The sequence below is a fragment of the Monoraphidium neglectum genome, assembly GCF_000611645.1.
Source record: "Monoraphidium neglectum strain SAG 48.87 unplaced genomic scaffold scaffold01849, whole genome shotgun sequence".
NCBI classification, from domain to species: Eukaryota; Viridiplantae; Chlorophyta; class Chlorophyceae; order Sphaeropleales; family Selenastraceae; genus Monoraphidium; species Monoraphidium neglectum.
The window spans coordinates 1-10,486 of NW_014011779.1; the positions used below are offsets into that span (position 1 = coordinate 1).

Sequence of the window (10,486 nt, forward strand, 5' to 3'; positions counted from 1 at the left end):
CCCCAGACCTCTGCAAGGCCACGTGCCCCGCCAAGCAGAGCAGCATCCCAGGCACCTTCTCATGGACCAAGCTGCAGCCGCTGATCACCATCGGCCGCGTGCAGCAGCACATACGCGCGTTCGGCGGCGTCGGTGAGCACGCGGCCTGGCCCGGCCCCCTGTTTCGGCTGCAGGGGCACAAAGCTCGGCCGCCGCGCGCCGGCAGGAGGGACCGGGGCTGTGGCAGCATCCTTTCCAGTGAGGGGCTTCCGGTCAAGCCCCAAGGGGGCTGAGGAGCACGGGCAGCCGCGCACGCTGGAGGCACCGCGCGTTGAGCGTGCGAGCCCTCGGCACCGCCGCCACTGACGTGGCTCCCCTGGCGTCCGCCGTCACGCTCCTTCCCGCGCAGTCACGCGCGTCAACCTGCAGAAGGGATTCAGGGAGTGGTTCAAGGGCGAGAACAAGACGAGGGTCTACCAGGGTGGGCGGGGGTGCTTCCGAGGGTCGAGGCGGCTGCTTTCAAAACTCGTCGCCCATGCCGCCGGCATCTCCGCCCTGCTCCCTGCTGACTTCTGCTTCAAATGGCTGTCGCGGAGCCTGAGCACCCGCGCTCTGCCTGCGCTCGGTTCCCTGCCTGCAGGCGGCCCCGACGACCCCAGCACAGACCAGGGTCACGCCGTCCTGGTGGTTGGGTACAGCAACCAGGACAAGTACTGGATCATCAAGAACAGGCGAGGCCCCGGGGTTTGACCTGACAGTTGACTTGCGTACCGGCGGGCGCGTTAGGCGCGAGCGCTGCCGATGTTCTCGGTGCTGTCTCTGCCGCTGGCCGCGTATGAGGAATTGCGCAGGGGAGCACTGGCGTTGATTGCTTGATTCCTGAATCATGACAGCGCCGCCGCCCGTGCGCCCCTCATGCCTGCTTCCGCAGTTGGGGCACCAACTGGGCCGACGGAGGCTTTGGCAAGGTGAATTCACAGGAGGGCGGCGCTTCTGGGCACACATTCTCCCCTCCACTATGTTTTCGACCCCAGTATTCTAGCCCTTCAGTGCCGCTGCCTGCACACCGCCATCGGCTCGGCGAACCGGCGACCGCTGATCCGCGTGCGGCAGCCGCACGAAACGTGAACTGCGTGGGCACGCAAACTCGCGCTTCAGCCCCTGGGGACCCTCATTTTTCCCCGGCACGCGTCCCACCCCGAAACCCCCCATCGCGTCAGGTCAAGTTTGGCATTCTGGGGATGATGGATCCCGCCGACACGTTTGGGATTTCTTGGTACCCCGCAGACCCGTCCGTCGCGCCGCCGCCGCCGCCGCTCAAGCCGGGGCCCTCGAGCAACTGCTTCGTCTACGAGAGTGAGCGCCGCGGGGTGGTGATTGCGTGGGGCGCTCAAGAAATGCTGCTTTCGCGGCGATGGGAGGACTGGGACGTCTGTCTGCCATGACATTGTTTGTCCCTTGATCAACACAACAAGGCCTGTATACGCCAGACGCTCGCACGCTCACCTGCTCATCTACACACACACAAACACACACAAACACACACATATGCACATACGCACAAGTTACGCATGTGCACGCTTGCATGCACGTATTTTATGCATGCATGCACAAACACGCACGCTTGCACGACCTTCGCGCTCACTCAGCAATGACTCACCTTCTTTGACCACCTTCCTCCACTCGCCTGTGCAGCCACACCCCTGGACTACGTGTCCAAGGTAGCGTTCACTTTTGGCATCACCGTCGAGTCGCTGCTGAACGCCAATGCCGCCGCAATCCCCAAGATGGATGACTTCCTTGCGGAGGGCACGCTGCTGAAGATTTGTTCCCCAACAAGGAACGTTGCGACGGCCGCCAAGCCCCCTGCCGCGGCCGCGCCGGCGGACGCGGCGGCGGCCACCCCAGCCGCCAAGCCGGCAGCCCCTGGTGCTGCGGCGGCAGCGGCGCCTCAGGGCGCGGGGAGCGCCTCGGCGTCGACAGAGGGGTGCTCGCCCTATCTGGGCTGTGTGCCCGACCCGCCTCCGGCCGCGGCCGCGCCTCCTGCCGGGAGCGCGACAGGGTTCCTCGGCAAGCGGCACCTGCGGCTGCAGCGCCTCAGGCGGCTGCTGCTGCTTGCGTGACGACGGACATTCTGGCAACAGCGGGTCGCGCGCGCCACCCCGCATGGGTGACTCTTGCATTATTGCACCCGCTGTCGGTGGGTGTGTTGCGACAGGCTTGCGCAGCGCACACCCAACTTGACTGAGATCGTGGGGCATCAGGACCACTTTCAGCAGGATGGATGGCTGGTGACAGGGTGCACGCTGGCACGTGCGTATTTATGTTGGCTTGTTGGACGGTGTCACGGCCTAGGATCCAGGTGTCGTTTTGCGTCGCAACGCCCCTGTCGCTCGACTCTCAGCGCAGTGTTTCTCCACCAAGTCGGATGGAAATGGAAGGCGTTGTGAGATTGGAAGGATTAGGCAGCACAGAGCATGCATGCACGCGCGCGCACGTGTGTGTGTGTGTGTGTGTGTGTGTGTGTTTGCGTGTGTGTATGTGTGTGTGTGAGAGACACAACATACACCCATACAGGGACAGCTGCGCGCATTGACTAACGCTACCCATTATCAGCCCTGCGATCTGGGCTGCCATTATATATGCGTGGCTTCCTTTAGTGGCTGGTGCTCGGAAGCCGCTGGCAGTTGTGCTGACGTGTGGCTCAAATGGATTGGCATCCCATGCAGCCCCCCCCCCTCCTATTAGTCTTGCAGGCTTCCTTGCTGGTGTATTAGGTTGGGGCCCAGACGGCATCGCGCCTTGACAGGCCTGCTGGGGCAAACGATGTATACAGCCCAGAGGCCTTGAGACCCGGGCTTGCCTTTGGTATTGTGGACCTTGCGGTCGCGCTGGGACACTTGTGAACGCGTACACTGGTTGCAGAGTGGCTGCAGCCATTGCACCTGCGCGTGTGTACTGCGTGGCAACGGCGGGCCGCTCCGTGTGCCACTTTTTCGCGCAGCTCGGCCCCTCATACTGTATATACATGTTCTTCGGCAAGTTTTTTGCCAGCGGGTGCGAAGCCCCTCCAACCAGGGATAAACACACTCGGACTGCATACTACGTCATCTTCAGCTCAATTTTACCGCTGCTGCATGCGTCAGTCGCTAGCAGGGTGTTGCCCTTCTCCGACCTGATAGCCCTCACCCAATCAGGATCTCAGGCTGTTGCTACTGCACAAGCTTACAGATGCGACTCAATTGCATGTTGTGGAGGCCCCTGCCACTGCACATTTCCAAACGTCTTGCTACCTATTGCAAGCGGTGAGCGCGCAATCGGCGTGCCGCGCGTGCTCGCACCTTTGGCAAAAAGGCGACGGGGCTGTCATGCTGGGCTGTTGATGTCAGGTCGGCTGCAATGTTTGCGGGCGATGCGTGATCCAGGCGCGTGGGTTGATGTCCTGTGGTCTGACTGACACGTATGCACTTGGGTAGACAGACCAAGGGTATTGCTTCCTAGTACTGTTGCAGGTGGCACCGATGTGAGACACAAGTCTATCAACGCACATGACGGGAACAGCCAGGGGTTCCACCCGCCCGTGTGCCTGCAAGCCAAGCCCAGTCCGAACTGACAACCCTGGCCCAGTCCATCCTCAGAAGCGCGAGCGCCAAGCACACACAAAATCAGAGCTAGCAAATCGATGTGGTAGAGAGCAGCTGCATCATCTTCATAAGGTATTCGTTGGAGTGGAATGCCAGCCGTACTTCATGGTGGGCCCTTTCGTGGCTGTTTCGGCGGCATCGTCAACCCAGGTGATGATGCACATCAGTCCCATCAAGCATCACCTTGATTGCCGAGCGGTGGTGCTATCCTAGGCATTGGATATGTCAATGCTGTGCGCGGCTCTCGCTTTCCAGGGAGCTTGCGCAAAGGCGCTTTATCGTGATCTGGCAGTCAGAGCGCGATGGGCACTAAGCGCATAGCTGTTGTTGGGAGCGGTATCAGTGGATTGTCCGCGGCTTGGCTGCTGCACAGGTGGGGTGTGTTGGCCGCGAATCACCAGCCACTGCGTTTTTTCTGTATGCGCTTGCAGCGCGGAAGAAAAGGCGGACGCAATCCTGTTTCGCAGGTCTAGGCATAATGTGACCCTGTTTGAGGCGGAGGAGCGATGTGGCGGGCACACGCTTACCGCCGATGCTGGTGGCGTGCCTGTGGACCTCGGCTTCCAGGTCCGGTTGTGCTGTCGTGCAAAGCACCGTGCAGGTCCTCCAAATTCAGCCGTCATTTCAACGACGCTGTCATCTGGAGCGAAAGCGGCGAACTGGTGTCCTGATGTGCCTCGACGGATTCCGGCCTCTGCAGGCAGCAGCATCACACTTGATCCAGTCAAACACTCCCCTGGCTGCTGCCTGCGGGATCGGCGCCTCGCCATGCGCACGCCCGGGCCACTTGTCCACCACGCCATGCGCGCTTGTGCGGAGCCATACACCCACCATGCATGCGCTCATGTGCTCGCCTGACGCGTCCCTGCGCCCATGCGCCCGCGCACCGTCCAGGTGTACAACCTGACCACCTACCCGCACTTGGTGGGCTTCTTGGAAGCCCTGAAGGTCGACACTGAGCCCTCAGACATGTCCTTCTCGCTCAGCATCGACGGCGGCAAGCTTGAGTGGTGCGTGGGCCCCCTGAGTACCGCATACATGGTTGAAGAAATGCAACAGCAGCGCGCCGGACTGCAAGCGCTGTTGGCGGCGGTCTGGTGAAGTTGCACCGCGTGTGGCGCTCGGGTTCGAAGCATTCCTCGATGCACCTGCGCAGCCGCATGTGCAGCAGGTTACTTGCAACAGGCAGCAGGGCGCAGCGTTGTGCGTTGCTGCCGGCAGCCAGCCACACGAGCCTGCTCGCTCGCGGCCCCTCGTTCCTTGCGCCCCCAGGGCCTCTATCGGCGACCTGGACACCATCTTTGCGCAGCGCTCCAACCTGCTGAGCCCCACCTTCCTGAGGATGGTGTATGATGTGATCCGCTTCGGCCGCGAGGCGCCAAAGGTGCGCACGCCCTGCAGCGGTAGCGCCGTTTGGGGGCTCCTGCGCGGGTGTCGTGGCTGACACCACCACTTGATCACCTGTTGACCGTTCTGCACGAATCCCACTGTTCTGCGGCGGCCAGGCCGGCTGCTTCTACTCTGCACCTCTTCCCGTGCCTGACACGCTGCGACCCTCACTGCTGCGTCGTCCCTGCGTGGCCGTCTCGAATCTGCAAATCATTTATTGCAGGTCTTGGAGCCCGGCCACTCTGCGGCGGCGCGCGACCAGACGCTGGCGTCCTACCTGCAGCAGCACGGGTACAGCGACGCCTTCCGCCGCCACTACTTGCTGCCCATGTGCGCCGCCGTTTGGAGCGTGCCCAATAGCCAGGTGGGGCGCAGCGCAGGCGCGGGCGGTCAAGGTTGGCACAAGCAGCGGCGGCGCTCTCTGGGTTCCCCGACCGCTGCCCAGTCCGGAGACCGCGGCTCCGTGCTGCATGTACACTTCCACAGCCAGGTCACTTGATACCAACATTTGTGTACAACCAACATACAGCGTGTGTATACCTTGTGCACTCTGTGCGTTTTTCAGGTGCTGGAGTTTCCGGTGCAGATGCTGGTCCGCTTCTGGGTCAACCATCATCTGCTGGACCTGACACAGCGCCCCAAGTGGCGCGTCGTGAAGGGCCGCAGCCAGGCCTACGTCAAGGCCGTGCTGGCAGGTGCGGGCCGGGCCGCGCAGCAGCCGGGGGCGCGGGCGACCACCTAGTCCAGGAATGGCTCGAGGGGCGCCGCTCCTTGCCACCACCACGCCAGCTGTGCGGCTCCCAGGGCTGGTCTAGCAATCATGATGCCAGGAAATGTTCCGCACAATCCAACCCGTCGCCACAGAGCTGCCTGAGGTCCTCACCAGCACCCCCGTCGCCTCGATCGAGCGCCTGCCCGGCGCGTCCCCCGCCGTCCGCGTCACCCCTGCCGGCGGCGGCACGCCGCGCGATTTCGACGCCGTCGTCGTCGCGACGCACAGCGACACGGCCCTCAAGATGCTGGGGGCGGGCGCGACGGAGGCGGAGCGAGAGGTGCTGGCCGCCATCCCTTACAACAAGTGCGTGGCCGATGGAAGGCGGCAGACATCTTGACAGCAAGCTCTGGCTGCTGGTCCTCGTGCATGCTAAGCACTTGCAACAGGCCGTGGCGGCTCTTCACCCGCCTGTCGCCCCCCCAAAGACCTGCCCCCATTGTTCCTGAACATTTGGTCTCTTCCCTGCCATACCCCAGCCCACTCCACTCCACTTACCCGCCCCAACCCCTCACACCTGCACGACCCGCCCCCCTCGCACCTGTCGTCTGCTGTGGACGCGCGTCCGACCCCACAGCAACGACGTGTACCTGCACACCGACGAGACGCTCATGCCGCGTCTCAAGAAGACGTGGAGCAGCTGGAATTTCCTGGGTTTTAGCAGCGGGCCCGGGGCTGGGGACGACTCAGCCGTGTGCGTGTCGTACTGGCTCAACCTGCTGCAGGTGTGTGCGTGTGTGTGTGTGCATGTGCGTGTGTGTGTGAGAGATTGAGAGAGGGGGAGTCCAAAAGAGAGAGAGAATGAGGGACAGAGAGGGGCCTGCGCACGCGCGTGGGCGTGTGCGCACATGCCCGTGTATGACACAGAAGCCCCAGCCAGCATCAGGTCGTGGCCCTGTATGCTACGTGACGACCCTGCTCCTTAATTCGTTTGTCCACCAAACATACTTGTGAGTCCGCCACCCGCCTTGCGTACTTGGGCCCGCAGAACCTGCCGCCCAGCACCCCCCAGCTGTTCGTCACGCTCAACCCGCCGCGGCCGCCGGCAGAGGGCACCGTTGTGAAGCGGCTGCAGCTGGCGCACCCCGCCTTCAGCTTCGCATCTTACAGGGCCCAGGAGTGCGTTGCCGGCATCCAGGGCACCGGCGGCGTCTACTTTGCGGGTGGGACGCGATTGGTATGCTAAGGGCTGGATAGGGGCGCCGACGAAGCCGTCTCTCACGCATTCTAGTAGCACATGGCTGTCGTGAGCTGCCGCAATAGCCAGTGCTATCGTTGCATCCCTACAAAGTGTGCCGGACCCCTTGCTTCTCCGGCCCCATTCCCCTGAGCCATGGCGCTGTGTGTTTTCCACGCCGGTGCGCTCGCAGGGGCGTGGTGCGGCTACGGCTTTCACGAGGACGGCATCAAGGCCGGCGTCGCCGCCGCCACCCTGCTGGGTGCCAAGGTGGGCGGGCCTCCTGGAGAAGCCCCAAACATCAGCCCACGCCCCAGAGGGGCCGCCCACGCCCTCGTCTGACACACAGGTCGCAGTTGGAATGCTGTATGTTTCGTACGTTTACACCAGCCAGCGCTGCGGCGCTGCGACCGGTGCACAGCTGGTTGAGGCGTCCTTGCCTCGCGGCGCGGCGCAGGTGCCTTGGACGCCCATCAGCACGTCCCCCAAGATCGGCATCGCGGACGCGTTCTTCCTCGGGATCTTCGACAAGTGGGTGGCCCCTTCTCGCGCGTCGCCCGCCGGCCCTGAACTGCCTGCCCCCCAGCCTTGGCCTGGTGAATAGCGAGGCGCGGCGCTTGACTTGGGGAGCGCCCTGCCTGAGCCGCTGCGCGCGGGCGGCCCTGTCCTCTGTATCCCAGGTTTGCGCGCGCGACCATCAAGTTTGGGCGGATGCGCATGATCCTGCCCAACGGCGAGGAGCGCTTCTACGGCAACGGCGAAGACATCGAGCCGCCTGTGCCCAAGGGTGAGGGCCCGCGGGGCAGGGACCTGTGCAGCACAGGCCCCTGTACTCATGCGCGACTGTGGGTGCATGTGCAAGTTTGACGCAATGGCTGGAGAGGTCTCTGCTTGCTGCCAGACTGCGCCCCGCGCATTTCAGGCCGTCGAGCATTTCGAGCATTTCCACAAACCCTGGCGCACCCTGACCCGCGCCCCCGCCGCTGCCCAAAACCGACACCCGCCAACTGGCAGGCCAGGAGTGGCGCGGCCTGCCGCGGCGCGAGGCGACGATGCGCGTCCTGAGCATGTCCCTGTTCAAAAAGATCGTGGTGAAGCACGACGTGGGCATGGGGGAGGCCTACATGGACGGAGACTACCTGGTGGACGATCTGGGGGTGAGTGGGCTTGCCTCGGACAGCTGGCTGCACGTGAGATCTGATCTGGGACGGGCGTGATCTGATCTGTTGCTTTGAGAGGCGGCGTGGTGAGTGGAGCTTGCTCGGACGTGGCAGAGGATGCTTTTGCTTGTTATCTCACCTTGTACCGGAGCGAGCAAAGTGTCGATCTCGCATCCTGGATGTTTAACCCCTCCTGCAACTTGACAACGCTGCGGTCGCATCGCGCCACCGCAGGCGCTGCTGGCGCTGGTGGTGGCCAACGCGCGGCAGTTGAACGAGCAGAAGGGCCTGCTGGGGGCGTTCAGCTGGATCGGGGACCGGCTGCTGCACTGGGCGCACCTGCAGCGCTCAAACACGATCGAGGGTGCGCGCGGGGCGGGCCGCAGCGGCGACGCTCCGGCAGGGACGGTAGTGCGGAGCGCCGATTGGGTTTCTCCTGCCGCTGCCGCGGGTCACATGCGCGCGCCCTCCTAATCAACGCACGTGTGTCTGCTGAAATGCCTTACATACATGCACACGTGCGCGCGCGCGCGCACACACACACACACACACACACACACACACGCACGCACGCACGCACGCGCGTGCACGCGCGCGTGCGATTGCAAATTCCACGCACCCCATCCACACCGCCACCCGGCGATACGCCCCACCCCCCACCCCAGGCTCCCGCCGCAACATCGAGGAGCACTACGACGCCGGCAACGCCATGTACTCCCTCTTCCTGGACCCCTCCATGACGTACAGCTGCGGCATACACACGGGGCCGGGGGAGAGCCTGGAGCAGGCGCAGTACAACAAGCTCGACGCGGTGGGCGGGAGGGGGGTTCAGGGGTCAGGGTTCAGGGTTTGGGTTTTATAGAGCGTCTAGAGGGGGGCCGATGGGACTGGCGGGCGACCAGAGGCCTTTCTCTGGAGCTTTGAAGTCCAGGGCAAAGGAGAGGGGGAGCCCTTAGGTCGGCTGGCTGTTCTCGCCCGGTCGTCCGACACGCGACCGCTCGCGCCGCCCCATCGACGATCCCGCCCAGATCATCGACGCGGCCGGGCTGGGCCCTGGGGACAACGTTCTGGAGATCGGCTGCGGCTGGGGCTCCATGGCCATCCGCGCCGTCCAGCGCACCGGCTGCAGGTGATTTGAGGACCCGCCCACAAACACCCACCCACTTTCTCCTCACCCACCCACGCACCGACCGAACCACCAACCCGCCCATCCGGTCCCCTGCACCCCACCTTGTGCGCGGCTCATGGCGGCGCTGGATGCTTGGCAGGCGCCCCTCTCCACACCCCGTACCTGCCTGCTGGTGCCGCCCACACGCCCCCTTCTTAAACTCAACCTTCAGCCCGCGACCCTGCCACTCCATGCTCCATCACGCCGTCACCCCGTCACCCCATCGCCCCAGGATGACGTGCCTGACGCTGTCCAAGGAGCAGCTGGCTGAGGCGGCGCGCCGCGTGGACGACGCGGGGCTGTCCGACTCCATCACGCTGCTGCTCTGCGACTACAGGTGCGCTGGCGCCCACCTCCATTCCTGCCCAACGCTCGCTTGCTCCTTAATTGTTTGTGGGTTTATATGCACTACTCATCCCTTGTTTGTCTCTCCCCATTTTGCCTGTTTCAGTTCCTCCTTTGTTTGCACACGCTTGGACGCGCATGTGCCCGCGCGCACACACACACACACAAACACACGCGCACACACACACGACACACACACACCCCAGGGACTGTCCCGGCGCCGGCACCTACGACAAGGTGGTGTCCTGCGAGATGATAGAGGCTGTCGGCCACGAGCACCTGAGGTCCTACTTCAGCCAGATCGGGCGCATGCTCAAGCAGGGGGGCAAGGCAGTCATCCAGGTGGGCCGCCGCGGCCGCACGGCGGGAAGAGGGGAAGAATGCGTGCCCGCCGCACGCGCTTCGGCGGGGGAAGTGGGTGGGGGTGATGATGAGTGCGGCGCGTGCTCATTTTGGGGCTGTCGCCCGCATGCTCGCTGCTCGCGCTGACGGCGCCCATCTCTCGATATCGAAATCGTTTTGCAGGTGATCGCCCAGCCGGACGAGCGGTACGCGTCGTACTGCAGCAGCAGCGACTTCATCCGGGAGCACATCTTCCCGGGGGGCCACCTGCCCAGGTGAGTGCCTGCCCCCGGCCGGCGCTCGCGCCCACGCCGCCCGTGACGCTGCATCCGTTGCTGGCGCCCTGCTGCACTCTCTCTACCACCCTGTTTTTGGGCATCATCAAGAGCCTCCCCGTCAGACCCCGCTTTCTGGTCCGGCAACCTGTGTATAGCCGCAGTTTGACAGAGCAGGGCGCGCCGGCTCCCAACCGTGCGCTGCAACCCGTCTCCCCCCCCCCCCCCCCCCCCC

General features: G+C 63.9%; 2 protein-coding genes across 2 annotated transcripts; both read left to right on the plus strand.

The window, feature by feature from the left end:
• Window positions 1–1,223: 1,223 nt before the first annotated feature.
• On the plus strand, window positions 1,224–2,102 carry MNEG_9188 (hypothetical protein; the record flags this gene model as incomplete). Its single annotated transcript, XM_014042338.1, has 2 exons — window positions 1,224–1,335; window positions 1,675–2,102. 2 exons carry the CDS (start codon window positions 1,224–1,226, stop codon window positions 2,100–2,102), a joined length of 540 nt encoding a protein of 179 aa, XP_013897792.1.
• Window positions 2,103–3,925: 1,823 nt separating this feature from the next.
• On the plus strand, window positions 3,926–10,255 carry MNEG_9189 (hypothetical protein; the record flags this gene model as incomplete). The annotated part of the gene is made up of 19 exons (XM_014042339.1): window positions 3,926–3,996; window positions 4,091–4,190; window positions 4,518–4,633; window positions 4,896–5,007; window positions 5,236–5,376; window positions 5,578–5,707; window positions 5,877–6,090; window positions 6,362–6,509; window positions 6,773–6,947; window positions 7,155–7,231; window positions 7,419–7,492; window positions 7,642–7,748; window positions 7,976–8,118; window positions 8,356–8,485; window positions 8,787–8,932; window positions 9,150–9,250; window positions 9,522–9,626; window positions 9,841–9,976; window positions 10,160–10,255. The coding sequence occupies 19 exons, from the start codon at window positions 3,926–3,928 to the stop codon at window positions 10,253–10,255; spliced, it is 2,322 nt and encodes a 773-aa protein (XP_013897793.1).
• Window positions 10,256–10,486: the final 231 nt, after the last annotated feature.